This window comes from Cupressus sempervirens, chromosome 6, assembly GCF_028749045.1.
Source record: "Cupressus sempervirens isolate cs-2001-9-10 chromosome 6, ASM2874904v1, whole genome shotgun sequence".
NCBI lineage: Eukaryota > Viridiplantae > Streptophyta > Pinopsida > Cupressales > Cupressaceae > Cupressus > Cupressus sempervirens.
In genome coordinates this window covers 388,532,395-388,554,341 of record NC_143123.1, presented here as the reverse complement: position 1 = coordinate 388,554,341, position 21,947 = coordinate 388,532,395, and the positions used below count along the sequence as shown (strand labels likewise).

The 21,947-nt window shown below is 35.6% G+C and overlaps 1 protein-coding gene across 2 annotated transcripts in view; it reads right to left on the bottom strand.

The window, feature by feature from the left end:
• Nucleotides 1-321: 321 nt before the first annotated feature.
• Nucleotides 322-21,947, bottom strand: part of LOC149552684 (chromatin assembly factor 1 subunit FAS2-like) — a 104,257-nt gene continuing 82,631 nt past the window's right edge. For both annotated transcript variants that reach the window (XM_089788249.1, XM_089788248.1), the window contains 5 exons: nucleotides 21,493-21,565; nucleotides 1,825-1,913; nucleotides 1,598-1,736; nucleotides 1,403-1,503; nucleotides 322-1,142 (listed from right to left, as the gene is read on the bottom strand). In XM_089788249.1, the coding sequence (XP_089644375.1) occupies nucleotides 484-1,142; nucleotides 1,403-1,503; nucleotides 1,598-1,736; nucleotides 1,825-1,913; nucleotides 21,493-21,565 (1,061 nt within the window). In that variant the 3' untranslated portion in view covers nucleotides 322-483. The remainder of the gene's footprint in view (nucleotides 1,143-1,402; nucleotides 1,504-1,597; nucleotides 1,737-1,824; nucleotides 1,914-21,492; nucleotides 21,566-21,947) is intronic.

Genomic DNA, 21,947 nt, shown 5'->3' with positions numbered 1-21,947 from the left:
CTTTGTTCAGTTATCCTCAAAAATTGTGCATTAGGAATGACTACCCTCTTTTATTTGCTTCTGCTGGGGTAATGTTGACAATTATATGTACTACAATGGTCTGGTATAAAGCCAAGCTGGACTGCCTTACAATATTAAAGCCTGCACAAAGAGCAAGGCATAGAAAAGCAAATAAATTAAGAAGCCTTGTATTGGTTAACAGACTACATCCATCCATTTACCAAGACTGGAAGGAAGCAGCAGCTGAACTGCTACATAAGAGCTCATCAATAATGTTAACAAAACAAAAGCAAAATTACTGCACAGATTTAGAAGCCTCACTGGTAACCAAATAAGAATGCAAATCTATATTTTACATAGATAAAACAAGCCACAATTACAAGTGCCATTACAAATCAATATGACTAGCACTATCTGACTCTACGTAGGTAAAATCATAAAACTATCATCAGGGAGATCTTTCCTCTAGTACTTAGTATTAGCTTATGACTTCTCAACAGCTATTGGAATAATGCGCCTTCTGGAAGGCTTGGGTAGATTGGCTACCGGTTGCATATCTTCTTGTTTCTTATGATCACAATTGGTTTCTTTCCCATTACTTAAAGAATTGTTACTAGAAGCCACCAAAACAGAATTCTCTGCATTCTCGGTTTTCACATCACACTTCCTCAGTCCTGTGGACTCTACAGTTTTAACAACTTCCTCCATTTCCATCTTCAGATCCTCGCACGTAACAGTTTTATCAGCCAAAGGCAAGTCCACATCCATTTTTTGATTTTCTGTCACAGAATTTTCCATTTTTACAGCTATTGGAGTAATGCGCTTTTTAGAAATCTTAGGAATTTTGGATACTGGATTCACTTCTTCCTGTTTCTTTTGACAAGTAGATTCTTTCCCATTGATTGGAGAACCATTTCCAGAAGCTACTGAGACCAAATTATCTTCTTTACCTATCATTGCTTCACACTTCCCTGGTCCTTTTGATGTGACAGTTTTCGCACCTTCGTCTGTTTCAATCTCTGGGCCCCTTCTCATAGTTTTTTCATCACCAACAGGCGTATCCACATCTATTTCCTTTGTCATGTTGCAGGCCATTTCTACTGTAGCTTGAACCAAAAAACTTGCAACATGTGAAGGTATTTCTAATCAAAGAATTAAGAGACCATTAGTACTCATAAACCAAAAATTAAGATGAAAAAAAGCAATTGAAAAGCAAACTTCTTTTTTCAGTAGAAAGCTGAGATAACAATGAAAGTAACTACAAATACAAAACAAAGGTTAAAATTTTGGTATGTGGATATGCTTAATATTTCGGTATGCTGATACGCTTAATATTTTGGTATGTGGATACTAATTTTGTGAAACCTATTTCTGGACAAGGAGAGCAAAGATGACTTGTTACCATGCAGGGTTGCCAGTGAACCAAGTTCGCCATCCTCAAATTCTACCAGCGTGCAGTAGCCATCTTGGGATGATACCGCAAGAAACTTTGCATCAAAGGACCTGGCACAGAGAAGAGAGAGAACATGCCATTCAAAAAACGTTGAGACAATAAAGAAGTATAAGGAACATTAAGCAAGTTAGAAAATGACGATACCATGCAATGTCTGTTATGGCTGCATAGTGAAGCCCCGCAAAGATTGCAATAGGAGTGCTGCTTTCGGTATCATAAATGTATAATGAATTCAAAGTTGCAATGGCAAATACAACACGATATGGAAGTTTGAATAGAGGATCTGCACTCGTCCAACAAGCTCACAGGTATTCATGCCAAATTCTTAAAACTAACAAAATATAGAACTCACTCTAAACATGACACTTCACCTGAATTTTCTGCACGAAGGGTGAAAACTAAAGGGCAAAAGCGGATTGCCACAATAGGTTTGCTAGCACCAGGAAGTTGTAAAGCAGGCCTGCAAGCTACAGTAAGTCAGAATTTTGATTGGCATAATAGGTACAAACAGATCGCCCCCTCCCCTTATTCAGTTCCATATAAAAAAAAAGCATGCTTGATGAAAGAGAAACAACATTTGAGACAAATCAAAGTAAAAAATCAGAATCTCACCATTAAATGAAGCTGGTAACAAGGAGAAAAAAATCAATTCAGCATCCTATACAACTGTGTTATTAGGATCAGGTGTTCTATGAGGCCACCCTTAAACGTCACAGATTAATGGAAAAATTAAGCTTGGAAAATTAAGTCAACTTTGACTATTTGACACTTTTAGCCTAGGAATGAAGCCTTACTGTGTGATGTTTAGGCCGTCTGGTTCTATCACCTTACATGATGTTATACTACTTAATTTAATATTTGAAAAGTATACTTAAGTAAAAATTTATAAACCAATATTAAATGAGGGGTTAATGTTTTTGACATCCCATGATATTAGTCACATGGTTCTATGTAATACCACTTGGTGGTTTTGAGTGACTTTGATTCTATAAAGAATGGACATGGGTGGATATCTAAGGTTGGCTAAGGAATTGAGAGCATCTCTTGTTGTACTTGTGAGGGTTTGCAACATGGCATGGGATGTGTGGTTACATGCTTGTTCACGTGGAGTACATGTAGAGAGCTTGTGTTTCAGAAGTATTTGTGAACGACTCTAAAGATGCACTAAAATGTTTTCATTGCCGAGTAATAAACAAGTGATGGATGTTTTTGGAGACCAGCTTCTCTCTTGAGGGGTTTTCCAGGGTATATCTTGTGTCATCTTTGATGTATATTGTCTATTCTTTTATATATGGATTTTGAACACTTGTTTGCAAAGATTTTTCCACTTGGGTTATATGAAGATTTGTCATATATGACTGGAAATTTCGTAATGTTTGGTGTCAAAATCATGGTTGTGGTTTGTACAACCCTTGATTGAGCAAATCTAGTGTATAGATGAACCCAAGGACTTGCAGGAAAGAATGAAAACATGGTAAGGTATGGGGATTTTATGCAGATTGTTTCTCACAAATTTGGGGTTTTGTGGTTATAGATTTGTAGTAAATTAGGGGAAATTAAATAAATGCTCCCCCTGAGCCAAAATGGACATCACCATTGGATCTTGAAGTCCTGAGAATCAAAGATTGACATAAAATTCAACTTATTTGAGCAAAGTTGAAAACAAAAAAGTGCAAAAATTGCCCTTAGCCCCTTTTGAACGACATACAAGTTGCAGAAGATGAGTTGAAAAATAATAATAAATTATCCTACCTAAAAATCCATTTGGTTTTAAAATTCACATTAAATAAAAATCCACAAACCCCCCATACCTGCAGGTACTGCTGACAGTATCACCTTTGTAATGACTGTCAAAGTTGCTTGACAGCCAGCAATCAGCCCTAGCTGGTGAAATGTAGGGCCAGCAAGGCTAAGCCTTCTAATGTCAAGGCCCAATCATGGTGCCATGAGGTGAGACCCCTTCACAAGGTCAAACAAAAAGTTTAAAAATTTATGTCAAAAATACATTTAATCCATTTTAAAAGCTTTATCAAATCTGCTTGACTTTAACCCACCACCCCTGGAACAACGCTGTCACTGGGGGCCACCAATCTAGCACTCTGCATGCTACTATGCAGCAAAATAGGTTGATTTTTTCTAAAGGAAATAACTTGGGCCTAGCGTGCCAAATTTCAACTTCCCATAGTCATTGGAAAATGATTTCTGCAGTGTTGTGATTTATTTTTCCAAATTTTGTTGTTTTGACAATGAAATGCTTGTTGGAAGTCAGATGTTCCTTTTGGATTTGAAGAGGTCATAACTTGTGCAAACAGTCGAATTTTCTACTTCCAATGTTCAACAAAAAGCTTGTTTACAGCACTACACAATGGATGAGGTTTGAAGTTGTTTTGTAATGATTTATTTATTGCTATGTTACCAGGTTCGTGCATCCAGCCCGCAGACCAGCTCCGGGTCCAGATTCGCGGTCCACAAATCGAGACGATACCACAGGGTCAAGTCCAGAACCTATACGAATCTAGCACAAATACACAGAGACCCAGGAGAATCCAGCACGAATCCACGCAGACCCAAGAGAATCCAACACAAATCCCTAGGGACTCGCAAACCAAACTTGGAATAAGAACACACAAATCCATGTATGGGAAAAAATATGAAACCACATATCAAATTCTTGTACCTGAACCCATCACCGAATCCAAATCGGCAACTTAGATTTACTGTTATTTCTTTCTTAGTGGGTTTAGGGTTTCTTGTGATTGGTGATTTTGTGAGGTTATGGCAAATCTAATCTTGGCAATTTAGTATTTATGTTGTGTACATATGCACATTAAAAATTAATCTCTTTTGATATGGTGATCAATATAATGTTGAGTTTGTATGTTGCATTGTTGGATCCACAAGTTATGCAATGTTTTAGGTGGTTCATACCAATAGGTTGCACATATGTCTTGGACGTAGGTTGGTTGTAGTGTTAATGCAGATTCAGATAGGTGTTCTGGTTTAGTCACTTGTTTTATTGCTTTGTTTGTCATGTTGACAATGAGATATGGTGTTATCAGGTACAATCATGATGTGGGACCTATGTTGTCAACTATGTACGGTGCAGACATGTGTCACATCGTGGGAGTTTGCCAGTATTATTAGTGATAATCATGATGTCATGGATGTTCGTTGTGCCTTTGGGAATCCGGCATTGTATGATTATTTATGCAGGTGCTTTGTTGGTGATGTCAAATTGATTCCTGATCTGTTATGGCAATTTATCTTCTTGTTTGAGGATATCATGGTTTTATGTTACCTTTTGGGAGCTCATGATGTTGCAATTGAGGTCTCTGATTGTGTGAGGATATATGGTTAATCTTCAATTAGGAGATTGTTATCACAATGTCATGGATAGCTTAATTACACATTCTAGTGGGAGCTTGTGATAGTGATGTTTTGCAATGTTGTATCTACTTGGTTTGGAGATCATGGTTTAACTCTTCCCCAAGGAGCTTGTGGTGTTGAGTTTTTTTATTGTATTGGGGCCACAAATGATCTTCAATTAGAGGATGGTTGTCATTATGCCATGAAGAGCTAGGTATTATGGTTCAATGGGAGTTTGTGGTGTTAGATTCACCATCTGATGGCGCATGATCTTCTACAGCGAGGGCTTATTTTCAAATTGGGTTTCATTGAGTGAAGATGGTTATATTTGGATGTTTTAGAAATATTTGTGCATCTTGGATCCATTGAGGACTCTTGGAGTCGTTGGCTCACGTGATGCTTTGTCATTTGACATGTGCTCCATGTTTTGACACGATGGCTTGCATCATAGATAAAAGACTTGCAAAAAAACTCAGTCAGTTTTTGCTAACTTCTGATTTTTTCTGTTTGACAAGTAAATGCCCCAAGAACTCCTAATAAAAACTTGCCTAGTTTTTGGCAAAAACTTGTCAAGGCCACACCAAAAACTCAATCGTACAAGCATAATACACTCGGGATACAAAACATTTTGACTGTTTTCTTTTGCTCCTCTGATGAAAATACACCCCCCCAATCTTCTGTGAGGTCATTTGCAGTAATTTTGTGCCAAATAGTGAAGATTTGAAGTAAATTTTGAGTGGTTTCAAAGCAAAATTAGATTTCCAAGTAGGTTTTATGATTTTTACTTCGATTCTTAAAACATTTTATTTCTTTTTTGTTGCATCTACGTTTATAAAAAATCAACATTTGCCTCACCTAAGTACCCTAAATGATTTGGATTCCAAAGTACAAGATTTATTACAAATTTTTAACAAATTTTTAATTGTTTTATTACGTTCTCAACTTTTCACAATTTTCTTCAAACCCTACCACTTTTTAAAGAAAATGTTTACAATCTTGGATTGGATTAAAATGTTACTAACTTCAACTAATCTAAATTCATTTAAACTAATTTAGTTTGTTTTATTTTTATCAAATTATTAACGAGTGCTTTACTTTGTATGTATAAGTTTATTTATGCCAGCTTGTAGTTCATCTAGTTGTGAGCACAACTGGAGCTTGTTTGAGGACATCCACACAAAAAAGAGAAATAAGTTAACCCAGAAATACCTCAAGGACCTGTTTTTGTGCAATATAATCTTTCGTTGTGCACAAGAAGGTAAAGGAACTATCAAGTCATCCAACTGACTTGGATGATATAAATCCTTACAATGATTGGTCACCGCAAGCCCAACCTCCATTATTTCTCAAGAACATCTATGATTTGGAGAGATAGGCAATGGTGAAGGGAACAGATATGGAATCACATTGAACAAAATTGAGGAGGTTAGTGATGACAAGTCATTGCTAGTAATTTGTCATGATAAGCAAGGTGGTGCAGCCACAATGGACTCCTAGGACTAGAGCCTCTAGTTCTACCTCTCCCTTGGTTTTTACTAGAGCTAGGAAGAGGAAGATGTAAAATGGTTTGATGTAGTATATATTTTCAGTTTTACAAAAAAAAAAACAATTTGCCATTTTAATTTTTTTTCGAACTATTAGCCATCAACGTTTCACATGAGTAGTTTTGCAATGTAAATGAGATCAATGTAAATGTGATAAGAGCTGACAAACAATGTTTAGAAATGCTGCTAAAACCAATAGTAGTTTTGCAATCTGAACTAGGAGCCATTTATCATCAGTCTAAGACCAACAGCTTGTGTATTGCTACCACTTATACCTGATGTGTTCAATTTTGACTCCCTTATTCTCCAACCCATTTCTTCCCACGTATAAGTGCTATTGTGGAATCGTCCTTTTGGCCTTTTCCCTAAACTTTTTGGTTCCCATTTATTATTTCTTCCATGTTCAACTTCTTATGTGGATTACCATCTTCTCTTCTATTAATGTTGATATCTATATGTTGTGTTTGTTGTCTTTCAGTGATGATTCTTCCATTTGACATTTTATTCTTATGATTGTATATATCTTTCTCGTCTCTGTCTTAAACTGAATTATGTTTCTCCTACACAGTACTTTTGTGCATGTGTCACAAAAGGCTTCCAATATTTATAATTTTTTCTGTCAGTTCCTGAGATTGACATTACTTTACCAGGCTCTTATATGAGGTTTCAGGTTGACAGAGACATTAGAACCTGCAAAACTTATTCCATTGAGTATGTTGAAACATGTTTTAGGCTTCCATTCTCTTTCTGAACTCCACTACGTGGATCCTCTGCAGAAAGAAAGACATGCAAACCTCCTCTGGACTATTCTGAATATTAATAACAGACCTCCACATATACTTCTGACAAAAACTGTAGTCAGCTCCAGAAATGTTTATGATAAGAGACTGTATCTTCTGAAATTTTACACCCAAACTTAGTCGAATGCCAAACACATTATTGTCCAGGCTACATAGATGATTTGCCCAATGACTATGTCCCTTTGCAAAAGAATAGGGGTCTATTGGACAATAACACCTCTGCAAAATTCTTTGTTATCATCAATGTAACGCTTGTTAGAGATTGATTTTAGCAGGCAATCATTCAGATTTTCCTATAAACCTCGAAAATTTCTATGTAGAAAACTCCACAGTATCCCCAAGCTTTTATACAATCAAGCTCATATTAAACCACCAAGTGGTATTGAATAAAACCATGTGACCATAACACTTGTGTTATCAGGTTTGTGTACTTTATGGGCAGATATGCATCCAATTTGGGATCAATAAGTGGTATGTCAACTCATAGACCTGCACACAAGTGCTCAACACAAACATTGAGCCATCAAGATTCAAATATTATCCGTAAGGTGAAGCCTCTACATGTCATCGCGAACACATTTTGTTTGTCTGACTCATTTACCAACAATGAAAAACTAACGCAGATTGATGATTAGAGCAACAGTGACAGTGTGGCCTATTTCTTCACACCATGTTCAAACTTGTCTTGCAACTGGGTCAAAACTCCCATATTGTTGTTCTCCAAAAGATGGTAACCTTCAAATCAGATATTGCCTAATGACTAGATCATTGTCATCAGAGGTTGTAGATCACATAATTTTGATTCAATCATAACCCCTCCCCAAATAGAACCAATGATTATAACTAAAAAATATTTAAATATTTAAATTGAATATAAAAAAGGAGGAACAACAAAAAACGAAGTCTTAAGAAGATAGCAACATGGATAGAAGCCAAATGGGTTAAGAACCATCATAAAAGAACAGTGAATAAAATGAAAGGAAATAATACATTGTGGAGGAAGAAAAGTATGGGTGCCACTTCGAGGGTTCAATGGCATCGAATTCATAAAAGAAGATTTGTAAAGGGTAGTAAAAAATGGGGGCTTTAGCTACATCGGGGAGGGATATATATATGAAAAGTACGGATTGAAAAAGGGGCAGGTGACCCATAAAGGACAAGGAGAGTAAGGGGCAATCAAGGACTAAGAACGGAGGGAGCCACGTGAATGAGTGGAATAAAAAGTATAAAACGACCCAAAGATGGAGGTACCTTATTATATAAAACAACACCAAATAAAGTCAACATCCTTTAGCGCTTGGGGGGAGGCGGTTAATACAATCGCGAAAATTGTGAGGAGTTAAGGTCATAAGGAAATGGATAGAAGGGGTGATAAATATATAAGAGAATAAAGTGGGATAGACTACTAAAGAAGCCTATAAAAGGAGATGAGGAATAACAAGCGAATCGCTTATTTATATATCAAAAAAATATTCTATTTATAAGAAATTAAGGTCTCATTAACTATAGTGAATTAAGCAACGAAAAAGGAAATAAAGAATCATTTAATATAGATTATTAATAAAGTGAGTTACAATATTTAGGAAGGCACCAAGTGAGTAAAAAGACACATAGTAATAAGAAAAATTGGAGTGGTTATGTAAAGTCTCATTTTGGACATAAGAGTATAAGGTTAATTGATATTATTATCATGAGAAGAGTATGAAGTTAAAAATGTCTTTCCTTATATTTAATCAAAGAGCTTGAATATTTTGTGGGTGAGAAAATTATGTTACAAAATTAACCTTGTATATTTTCAGTAGTAAGATATAATTGAAGTCCTAAACATGTTCATAAGTTATCCACAATATTTGTAAGAACTATTCAAAACCCTAAATTGGAATTAGAAGTGAACTAAAAGTAAATCCCCAAAGGGGACACTACAAATTCATTCCCTATGATTGCTTAGTTCTATTCATTGCAACATTTATACTCCCTAGGTTAATTTTTACCTCTAGCATATTAAACTAATCTCTTAAGTTGGGTTATTTCTATTTTTAAAGGTCACTTCTAGATATTGTAAATATCTTGTATAATAGAATCTTTCTATTATTTGTGTGTTTCTTTTTAGAAACATCTCTTTTGTAAACTCTATAAGAACAATTCGATCTTTGTAAATGAATCATCTAATATTTTACCAAAGATCTATCTTATATGGTATCAAAGCTAAGTTTTAAAAAAAAATTCCAAGAATTTCTCTTAAATTATCAATTTACTAAGTTATTTGAAAATGTACATTGGCCTCTCGTGTTTTCTAGAGCATTGTCTGCAACTTGAAATTCTTCACCTAGGGCAATTTGCAGATTTTTGTCATCAAAAGAAAAACATGTTTTCAGTTTTTCTAACCGTAAGACTCTAAGGTGCTTATATCTCTCCTTCTGCAACTCATTTTGGGGTGCTCGTAGCTCATTTTCTAGGGGCTCGACTGCATCTTAACCATTCTTCTAGTCATTTTTTGTCTTCAAATCCCAAACACTGTCTACTCTACCAGGTTGTCTTTGTTAAAAGTAATAGCGTTGGTCAAACTGGATTCAATAAAGAACTGATAATCATGTATGCATATATGTATACAAGTTCACACTGTGAACTGTTATACATGTATACATACATAACTATGTTCATGGGCAAGTTTAATAGTCCATTCTATCGACAATCTGACAGAGTACACCTTAAACAAGTATGCTATATTGATTATCTCTTGCCTATCGATCTAGTATTAATAATATGCATGATCGATCTGTTTTTGTTAACTCTAACATAATACTAATGAGATCTATGTTATAGTTAACAACCAATAATAAACGTACCTCTTGGAAACAAGTACGATTGAACCTTCCTGTCTCATCGTTGGAATAGACACATCTATTCGCTCTTGGACTTATATATATCCAATGGCAAATGCAAGAGATAGAAATCATTGAAAACTACAAATCATTTCTATGTCGTCAATATTCATTGGAGTTAAAATACCATTTTCAGAATTTCCTGTTCAAGTTAGAATATCATCATATTATTGAGATCACTGATCTATACCAGTGAAAGAAGAAATATATTAGAAGTCTGAAATGAAAACAGTAGTCTTAAACTAAGTTTGTCAGTGAATTTACATGGTATCAGAGCCAAGTTAGGAAGATCAAAGGTAAACTTGAGAAATAAGACTACCTACATTGATTAAGTTTTGTCACACTTCCACCATTCAAAATGACAAATCCAATCAGATTTGAGGATTGCCTTGAGGGACCCAACAACTTCATTGCATGGAAATTAAGAATCATGATGATATTAGATGAGCACAAAGTAGATTCATATATAAAAGACAAAAGGATAGAACCTAAGGATGAGCCAGAAAAATCCCAATGGGTTGAAAATAACAAGAAAGATAAGAAACTAATAGTGGAATATGTGAGAGCCCACCTAGTGCCAATACTAGCAAAGTAGACAACAGCAAACCTCATGTTAAAATCTCTAGAGAACATCTTTTAGATAAATAATACTGGCAAAACCCTTGCACTCAAAACACAGCGAAATCACATAAGTATGAATAAAGGGAAATTTGTGACTGCCTAAATGAGAATAATAGAATTGAGAGATCAACTATCAAACATTGGGCATGAGATAGAACGCAAAGAATGATCCCTTATAGCTCTAAGTGGATTACCAAATTCATGGGAATCATTCAAACAAGGGATAAGTGCAAGGTCAATACTCCCAAAATTAGACTGCCTAAGGTCTGATTGTCTACAAGAAGAAGCGAGACAGTTACCAAAAGGAATCAAACAAAAATCCATAAACAAAAACCTTGATGTTATGAATGCCAAACGTCATAAGAAAGGAAAGAAGAAGACCTTCAAAAGGAAGAAAAAAATTCATGGAAAGGGCAAGAAAAGGAGAGATGCTTCACAAGTCCAATGTTTTAAATGTGATGAATATGGGCATTATGCTACCAAATGCCCTGACAGACTTGAGAAACAAGCATCCTATTCTAAGGTCAAGGAAACAAATATAGAAGAAGATCCTGAGAAGTTTCTATTCTATTTAGCGATATCAAATCATGTATCAAATAAAGTCAATACTTAGCTGATTGAGAGTGAGTATTCCAAACACATAAATGGATTTCAAGAACATCTAGATACTTGAAGAAATTGAGGAAGAGGTAACCACTAGAGATGACTCTGCACATCCTATAAAAGGAGCAGGAACATGTAACATCAAATTAGACTCTAGCATCATTATACAACTACAAGATGTATTATTTGTACCAGGAATTAAAAGAAACCTTTATATATATATATATATATATCTGCCCTAGAAGATAATGGATATAGAATCACTTTCATGAATGGAAAAGTCTTGACATGGCCAAAGAATGCTACGTTTAAGAAGGTTAAAGCAATAGGTGTAAGACATGGATACCTATACAAATTATGCATTAAGTCAAAACAAGCATTAATTCATGAAGTCCATGACTCCAATGAAATTTGGAATAGAAGATTAGGGCATATACATTTTTAAGCCCTAAAATCTATGGCAAAATTAGTGACAAGACTTCCAAAACTAATAGCAATCCATAATGGAACATGTAAGGGGTGTGCTTTAGGGAAGAGCACTAAAGGATCCTTCCAAAATAGTCTAAGCAAAACTGAAAATGTATTGGAATTAGTCCACTCAGACTTATGTGGACCTATGTCAACCCCATCGATGGGAGGATCTATATACAATGGAATTTTTGTGGATGATTTCTCTAGAAAGACCTAGATCTAATTCCTGAAATGCAAAGAGTCAAAAAAGATCCTTAAGAAATTCAAAGAATTCAAGGCCCTAATAGAAAACTTATCTAGAAAGAAAGTTGAACCCCTGAGAACTGACAATGGGAAAGGATTCACTTCAGAAATCTTTAAAGAACTTTGTATTAATACCAGGTTTAAGAGGGAGTTCATGTACCCTATAATCCTCAACAAAATGGGGTAGCTAAGAGGAAAAATAGAACCATTGTGGAAGCAACAAAGTCAATGATGTATGACTGAAACCATCATACTTAGTTTTGGGCAGAAGCATCAAGAAAAATTATCTACATACAAAGTAATTGTCCTCACACACATCTTGATAATAAAACACCAAAAGAGGCCTTTACCGAGATAAAACTTGACATAAGCCATCTTAGGATATTTGGGTGTCCTGTATACATATACGTACCTAAAGAGAAAAGGACAAAACTAGAACCTTCTAGGAGAAAAGGGATTTTGTAGGTTACAATGAAACTTCTAAAGGCTACAGGATATACCTACGAGATCAAGGTCAAGTAGAGATAAGCAGAGATATCACCTTCAAGGAAGACATTGCCTTCAAAAGGTCAAAGAGCTCAGATCAGCTAGAAATTTAGGACTCGCCTAAGAACATGGAGGAAGACCCTACTTCTAAGACTCAGAGAGAGAAACCAAAAGAAAACTCTATTGAAAACCACACTAATCCTGAAATTCAGAGGGAGCAAAATCATAATGTCAACAAAAGGAAACAACCACTTTGGGCTAGAAAGATTGTAGAGGTAGCCAAAAACTTTGCTGCACCAAAAGGCACTTCTAGAGAGAGTAAGAGGCCTAATATATTAGCAAACCACGTAGCACTAATGAACACGATTATAAAATTAGAACCTACTAATGTAATTGAAGCTCTTAAACACCAAGTATGGAAAGATGCCATAACGAACGAGTATTAGTTCATTCTAAAAAATGATGTGAGCGATATAGTACCTAGACTGAAAGGGAAATCTATTATCTCCTCAAAATGGTTCAAAATTAAAAATGCTGCAGACAGCAGTATAGAAAAACATAAGGCACATTTTGTTGCAAGAGATTTATCACAAAAGGAGGGAATGGATTACAAGGAGAGGTTTATACCAGTTGCCAAATATACATCTGTTAGAGTAGTTTTAGCCATCGCTGCAGCAAACAGCTAGAGAATACACCAGATGGATGTAAAGACAGCATTCTTGAATAGAACTATAGAAGAGGAAGTTTACCTAGAACAACCTGACGGTTTTGTGATTCATGATGCAACATCCCATGTATGCAAATTGAAGAAAGCCTTATATGGACTTAAACAAGCTCCCAGAGCCTGGTACGAGAAAATTGACAAATATCTTACAAAACTAGGTTTCTCTAAAAATGAAACTTATCCAAATCTTTACTACAAAGTTATTAAAGGTGATATCATAATATTAATTCTATATATTAATGACTTGCTAATTACAAGAGAAGATCACCTAATTGCTCAATGCAAAAAGGATTTAGCATTTGAATTTAATATAAAGGATTTGGGTCTACTACGCCGCTTTCTAGGATTGGAAGTTCCACAGAAACCTAATGGTATCCTGGTAAATCAAGGGAAATACACAATTGATGTCCTGAAAAGATTTGGAATGTTAAACTACATGCCTATGTCCACACCCATGGAAACTAACTTACACAAGTTGAAAGAATCAACATCTTAATCCAGATTTGTAGATCCTACTCTCTATAGACAAATCATCGAATCCCTAATGTACTTGGTTAACACACGACCTGACATTTGCTATGCAGTGAATGCCCTAAGTCAATTTCTATGTGAACCTCGTAAAATACGTGTTGTTGTTAAACACATTTTGAGGTACCTACAGGGTACTATTGGATGTGGACTTGAATATAAGAATGTTGATCTAAACTTACATGAATACTCAATTGTAGATTGGGTCGGAAATTTGACTGATCGAAAGAGCACGTATGAATGTTGTTTTAGTTTGGGATCAGCCATGATCTCTTGGATAAGCAGGAAGTAATCTTCTGTAGCACAAATTTCTATTGAAGCCGAATACATTGCAACCACCATGGAAGCTAGCGAAGCAATATGGCTTCGAAAATTGATTGTAGGACTGTTTGGAAAGTTCTTGAAACCTACAACTATTTAGTGTGACAATTGAAGTTACATCAAGCTCTCAATTAATCTTGGTTTCCATGATCAATCCAAGCATATGGAGATTCCTTATCACTACGTGACGGATATGGTTGAAAGGAAAGCAATTCAATTGGAATATATTTGTATAAATGATCAAACAGCAAATATCCTTACCAAACCTCTCTCCAGAGTTATGTGAAGCACCTCAGAAAGAAACCTGGTATGGTTGAAATGTAATTCATTGAGATTAAATCTCAAAATTGTAATTTTGTGTGTGTGCGTGCGTGCGTGTGTGTGTGTGTGCGCATGTGTGTGTGTCTGTGTGCGCATGTGCGTGTGCGTGTGTGCATGCGTGCGTGCATGTGCGTGTGTGCGTGCGTGATTTTTATTTTTTATTTTTTTTCAAGATGGTTAATGTGTAAACTATTTTGCCATATGTGTGAGTCTAACTTTTGGGCCTCACCTATGTATATTACTAGAAGGTGATGATCTTTCTAATAATATGTGTATTCAACATTGTATGGTGAGGACTTTACAATGTCTACTATCATGCTAACTTGATAGTAAACATCTCTCTAAAACTAATTGATTGATATCATGCTGACTTGATATCTATTGCCAGATCAATTTGGTCTTATTGAGATAATGATGGTGGGCATTATGTGATGTATTGTCCGTGGACAATATATGATGTTATGGTAGACATCATGTGACCTGGTGTTAGTGCACATACCATAACTAGGATATAAAAGTATCGTGCTAACTAGATTTTTTGTATATTCCTTGATATCATGTGCTAGGTGATATCTAAAACTATATCCATACTTTGTTGTCTTCCCTAGCTAAGAGGGAGTGTTAAAAGTAATAGCATCGGTCAACCTAGATTCAATAAAGAACTGATAATCATGTATGCATACATGTATACCAGTTCACTGAAATGTTATCATGTATACATACATAACTATGTTCATGGGCATGTTAGACAGTCCATTCCATCGGCAATCTGACAGATTACACCTTTGTTATCTCTTGCTTATCGATCTAGTATTAATTATATGCATGATCGATTTGTTTTTGTTAACTCAAACTTAATATTAATGAGATTTGTGTTATGGTCAACAAGCAATAATAAACAAGCCTCTTGGAAACAAGTATTTATTGAACCTTCATGTCTCATCGTTGGAATAGACACATCTATTTGCTCTTGGACTTATATATATCCGATGGCAAATACAAGAGATAGCAATCACTAAAAACTACAAATCTTTATTCATTGGAGGTAAAATACCATTTTCAGATTTTCCAATTCAAGTTAGAATATCATCATATTATTGAGATTGCTAATCTATACCAATGAAAGAATAAATATATCAAAAGTCTGAAACTATGTTTATCAGTGCATTTACATTGTGCTTTGAATTTTGTGCCAACGAGTCCACATTGTAATCTATACATCTACTTGCTTCTTTCATCAACACATTCAATCTTGTGCATTTTGCCATCCATGTTTCGAATTTTTTGAAAAGTGTGCAATTGAACAACATTCTATTGTAAGCAATCAAAAATTCTAAGGCAAAAACTAGAATATCTAGAAGCAACATATAATGATGATTTTTTAGTATAAGTGTCTTGAACAAATTATCTAGATAAAGAAAACAGAATTAACTTGATGTGTACTATGTTCTAGGAATGGAACTCAATCTTCTCTTCATCAATCAAATTCTAAGACATTCCTCTTAGCTTGACATGACCTTTAGTTCACAATAGTGCAATATCTTTGATAGGGTGACTCTGGCTATTTTTGTTGTGGATCTTGAAGATCATGGTCTATTCTTAACTCTACTAATTCTCAAAAGGTTTCTTTGGCAATCCACCACTCCTTTGCTAGTACACTCTAGCATCAATGGTACTGGGCACTTAAATGTGCACTAACTTTCTCAACTTGTTTGAGAAGATCTTGACACTAAACTGTCAAAGATTCAAACCTAGAATCTTGGAGTTCGCATAGCATGTCAAACAAGGAAGCAACATCGAACACCATTTTCAAATGACTCCTCCTGAAGAGCTTCTAAAGTATTATAATTAGTCCATGTTGATATCTGTAGACCTATGGCTACTCCTTTTGTTATTGGGTCTAGATATTTTTTTACTTTTTGTTGATGATTTCAGTCAAAAAATGTGGACGTATTTTAATCATAAAAAGTCAAAGGTGTTTGTTTTGTTTTGAAAGCTCAAAGCATTTGTAGAAAAAGAGTCTAGTCAACATATTGTCTTAGAACTAACAATGGAGGTGAATTTTGATCCATTGCCTTCTCCCATTTTTGTGAACATGGCATAAAGCATCAATTAACAACATCCTTCACCCCTCAACAAAATAGTGTCATTGAACATAGAAACTACATGATTATAGAGATGGCTCGATCTATGTTGGAACATAAGAGTGTTACCTAGAAATTATAGCTTGAAGCAATCCACACTACCATCTATCTTCTCAATTGCTCTTCTACAGTGGTTGTCAAGAAGTAGACTCTAGAAGAGGCCTAGTCAAGTCATAAGCTTTGAGACAGTAACCTCAAAGTTTTTGGCTCCATTTCTTGTGTTTGGATTCTTGATGCTAACCACACAAAATTAGATATCAAAAGCAAGAAACTCGTACTCATTGGCTATAATGATAATCACAAAGAATACCGCCTAGTTGACATTGAGACTCATCAGCTCGTCTTCACTCGTGATGCGGTTTTTGATAAGGGATGAGGACCATTTCAGCTTCGTCCTCCAGTTATAAATTCAAAAGATCGGTCTAAAGACTAAGATATTTATTTTGCATTAGATCAACCTAATGGGAGGGCTTCAACTAAGAAAAATGTGATCCAAATCTGATTTTTTGGCACATGCATGGGCAATTTCAAGTGGATAGAATTCCAATTTCTTCAGCTAGGGCATTAATATTTGCAAGGGGCTTGAAATTCTTAGGTCTAATCCGAAATTCAAAAGAAGACCCGGCCATTGGTAAAAGTAAATTCAATTCATTTAGATTTGAAAGTGGTCCCTAAGCGGATTTCGCTCTTTTGTTCTTGTCTAGTGTTGTTTCTCTTGGTTTTTCTTGCATTCATCATCCACCACTTTATCATCCCATCCTAGGTTGAAGATTGAAGATTGATAACTATAGAATCCATGATAGGACATTTGAAGAGGCAGAAATAAGCTAGACCACCCTAGGAATGAAGTTGGGAGATATAAGTGTAGTCCATCTTAAGGCAACAACGAGGCAAAAATAAGTGATAGTCCCACCCATAGGTTGAATATTGGAGATTGATAAGTGTAGTGATAGGACTTGGCGAGACAGAAATAAGTGTAGAATCCATCAATAGAAAGAAGGTTGGAGATCGTAAAGGGTAGTCCATATCACTTAGAACTATGGGGTAGAAATAAGTGTTCAAGATGGTAGATGTTAGTGCAAGCAAGAACCCTAAGGGAACAAATACTAAGAAAGACAAAGAGGATATGATGCCCAAAACAACTTTCTTCTCGAAAATGAGGCAAATAACCGATACCAATGTCAGTACAATAAATATGATATAGGTAAAGGACAGACTAAAGGAAGGACAATTTCCCATGGCAAAGATCTACAAAAGCAAAATTGGCTACACGAAGGAAAGAAAGGAGTCACCAGATCATCGAAGCTCATAGTGGCAAACTTCAAATCAAAATATGGCAATCTCATGGTACTTCTCAGCCGGATCATGGGCCTAGTGCAAGGTATGCAATCCGAAAACTAGATGTATTTCTTTATTGATGAAATTGCAAATGGAAGGGACAAATTTGATTGGGCTAGAATTATAAGTGAAAATCTAGAATTACAACTTAGGGCAATGCAAAACTAGAAGCAATTCCACATAGGGTCCTAGCCCTTCTAGTTGATTGCAAGCTGGCAAAGGTTGAAGTGCGAGCTTTGGTGAAGAATGAAATCAGGTTAAGGGCGAATTTGATTGAAGATTAAGATTCAAGAGGCCCTAAAATTTCAAAAAAGAGCGGATTAGTAGAAGAGATTTGAAAATATTTGAGGCTAGGCAAGGTTTGGCTATTCGTGCAAGCTAGCTTGGTTGAATTCGAATAGGAAGGTTGGAAGACCAAGAAGGCAAGGATAATGGGGGAGATTAAGTTTGATTTCAAGGTAGTGGCAAAGAGCAAGGCTCTATCCAAGGAAGCCACCGAGGCCAAGGCAAGATTACCCCAAGTGCATGAAGACCTCACTCTTTCAGGGTTAGGACATCAAGTACAAGCAAGTTCAAGTGGTGATGAGAAAGTTTCTAAGGACAAGCTCAAGCATCCAAGGCTTCACCTTATCTCAGGGATTGAATAAATTTATAAAATAAGGTTGATGAGGTGGCACTTTCATGTGCATGCAATCAAATCATGCCAAGTGTCCTATGTTTTCATTGGTTGACAAATTATTGTAATTTTCTCATTGGCCCGCAAAGTTAGTGCCCTCATGCAATTGGTTGAATAATGGTAACCCTAATTAGGGTTTGTAAGATATAATCTTGGCCCTTGATTTTGCCTCTTAGTCTCAGTCATTCATTGTAATTTGGAGCCTCTATATAAGGCCATTTTGCTCTCATTTGGAGGGAGTTATGTCAGAGAAAATTGTTGCAAAGATAATGCCAAAAATTGCTTTTCTTTCTCATTTTTGTAGCGTGCATGGTGATTAAGAGCTTTTGGTATTGTTGCATGGTTTCTACTTCCAAATAGTTGAAATAAAATATCTTTTGAAGTTGTTAAAGTTGATTGCATTTAAAGTTGTTAAGTAAAGAGTAAAGTAGATGAATAGTTGCATGGTAGCATTGGTGGATGTTTGATAGGGATCAATAACTAGGCCACTAGCATCCTAGCAGCTTGTTGGGAAGCCTTGTGTGGGAAACTAGTTCAATTTCCTTTGAAGCATTGCATCTATGGAGGTGGAGCCGCCGGTTAACTTTCATTAGATTCAATCCCCATCCATTTGCTAATCTTCCATTCATAGGAGTAGGAGTAGAATAGCGAGTAGTTGATTAGTCGAGGTTTTGAAGAAGAAGTTTAAGAAAGTATAAGCCATTTGAACACTCACCCTCCATCACCATCAACATCATCTGGCACTCATACCGAATCACCATTACCATCATCCCAAAATCCAAGTTGTCCTTGAAGGAATAACATAAGCTCACCTATGTGATTAACAACAAATCACATCGATATACTAAGTTAGTATCCATAGGTGTAAGGAACATTGGAGTTCTTGCTTGTCTTCATAAGTATTAACTTTTCAAGAGAGGAATTGAGGACTTGATATACCATATCAAGTGTTTAATTGCTAATATGTTATGTAGTGGTACAAAAACTAACATCAACAGTGAGTAGGTTCAAATTGGTTATATTCAATTTTAGATTGGAAATCTACTAGTGATACTAATATCAGAACTACACTCAGCGAGATAGAGGCATCTGATACTACTCAAGGGGACCTCTTTTGTAGTCAAATGTGCTCAACCGGTCACATAGAATTGTCGCCAAGTAAAAATATATATTTAAAGTGCATAATTTGATTTCGTAACTTAGGCTTAAGTTGGAAATGAGACTAATATTTTTTTCCTTCTGTTATCTCAGATAGAGATGGTGGCAAATGTTTGGTGCTAAAATACTAAACCTTAAGAGTCCTGCCATCCACATATTGAGCCAGCCATGCAATGCACTGAGTTTTGAGCACAATTGGAGTATGTTTGAGCACATACACTCCAAGAGGCACAATAGGTTATCTACGAAGACGTTGAATGACCTAGTATTTGTTTATTATATCGTCCAACTTAGACAGAGACAGAATTTGGATGATGACAATACCTTGTTCATGCTAGAGGAGGTTGATCCAAAATCTAAGTGGATTGTTGAGGCTACAGATCCTATCTTTGCTGACAAGGGCATTGAGTGGATCAACCAGGCGGGTAAAAAGGCCAAGGTTGTAGCAATGACAGATAAGGCGGATGGAACACAATAAGACACAAGCAAAACTGATGTTGGTGAGCATGGCATGGAGTGACAACAGAGACTATGGTTGTTGAGTCATCCAAGACCTACCTTACATACCTTCATGCTCGTGTAGGGGTGCAGGCTCCTCTTAGCCATTAGTTTTTGCTCAATTTTTTGTTTGGAACATTTGATGTCATGGATTTCACATTCCATGTGATTTGCATACATTTGGCAATATTTATATATCTAAGTCTGCTATCTCCTTCGGCTACAATTTGCATTTATATTTATGTGAACGGTGTACACTTGTGTATGTGATCAAATTAGCTTCTTTATTGTGTCTCTAAGGTTTATTTAGTAAAGGGTGCATGAAACTAGTTTTAATTCCTTAAAAATCTCTAAATTTAATGGGATTTTTCCCTTTGTCAAGTCTGGAATCTTGAGTAGGGTCAGCCTTGCCAAGTCCATGCCAAGTCTCAATCCGGAAACTATGATTTGGATTATATGGAAATGCATCATATATGGCTAGAAATTTCCTAACGTGTGTACTCTGTAAACATAACATTCTTGATGCTATTAGGCTAGCAGAGAACATGCTGGAGGCAAATATTAACCTAGGGAGTACAAAGACTGCAATGACTGACAATATACTGAAGAAGGCTACATAGCAGTCTATGACTAAAGAGAGGAAAACAGATATGATGGATACATTTTGGGCAAAAAATCAGTATTTGCTCACATTGATTAAAATGACAATTCAAAAATTTCAATGTGGTGATGCAAGAACTAATCGAAATAGAAAGAATTGAAAAAATAAGTGATGATGTCAACAGAAAGAATTGCAAATAAAATCATATTTCTGTGGACATAACCTGTGCATTAATCTATATGAATTCTCTAAAACTTTGTGTTTTTAGAGAGAAAAATTACAAGTGTTCAGCAGATGCAGAAGTGAACAATCAATGCAATTCAGAACAAGCCAAATTTAGAAAGCCATGAAAGGCCAGGCAAAGACAATAATGTAAATGATGGAAAATTGTAGGTTGTAAGGACCAAATTAACAATTTTGAACTGAGAAGCTGGCTATTAAAAAACAAGACTACCACATGTTCAATTTACCTGCTCAGAAAAATGGCAGCTTAAAGATGGCTTTTCTAAACTGTATGGGATTTTCTGAATACATATTTTGCAGGTTATGCAGCTTCAGCTGACAACACCTTAACCAGTACAAAATGCAAGTTCTATTCAGACTAAAGCACCCGGAATCCACAAAATTACCTCGAGTGGATTTATTTGATTAGAGCTTAGCAGAATGACTCAGTAATTTTCTATTAACTTCAGAGAAAAAAGTTGGCAAGTTTACCTGGAAAGGTCCTTTCTAGAAAAAACATATGCTGTGTTGGATGATGATGAATCTGCAGAAAATTTATGAATACCTGCAATAACCAACTCTTAGCTGACAAAGTCATTTTGAACAATGGATCTCATCGCATTTGCAATTTTCTCATGGTAAAAACTAGAATAAAATAAGTGAGAACAAAAAAAATATCATTAGAACGTGAAGTGGCAGCATATCACATGAATTTGCAATCCTAGGAGCACAGCTGCACAAGTTTTCCTTGATTCAACTTATATCATATTTCTATAAAAAATGACAAATATCTCTCATAAACATGAAAATGCAAATTTTGCTTTGAAATAAAGGAATAGAAGACAATCTATATATGTTGTAAATATGGGATAAATAAAATAGATAAAAAGCTATTCGAAAACGCTGGACCCAAAAGAAGGAATGAAGAAGAGAAGCTAATAAGCGAC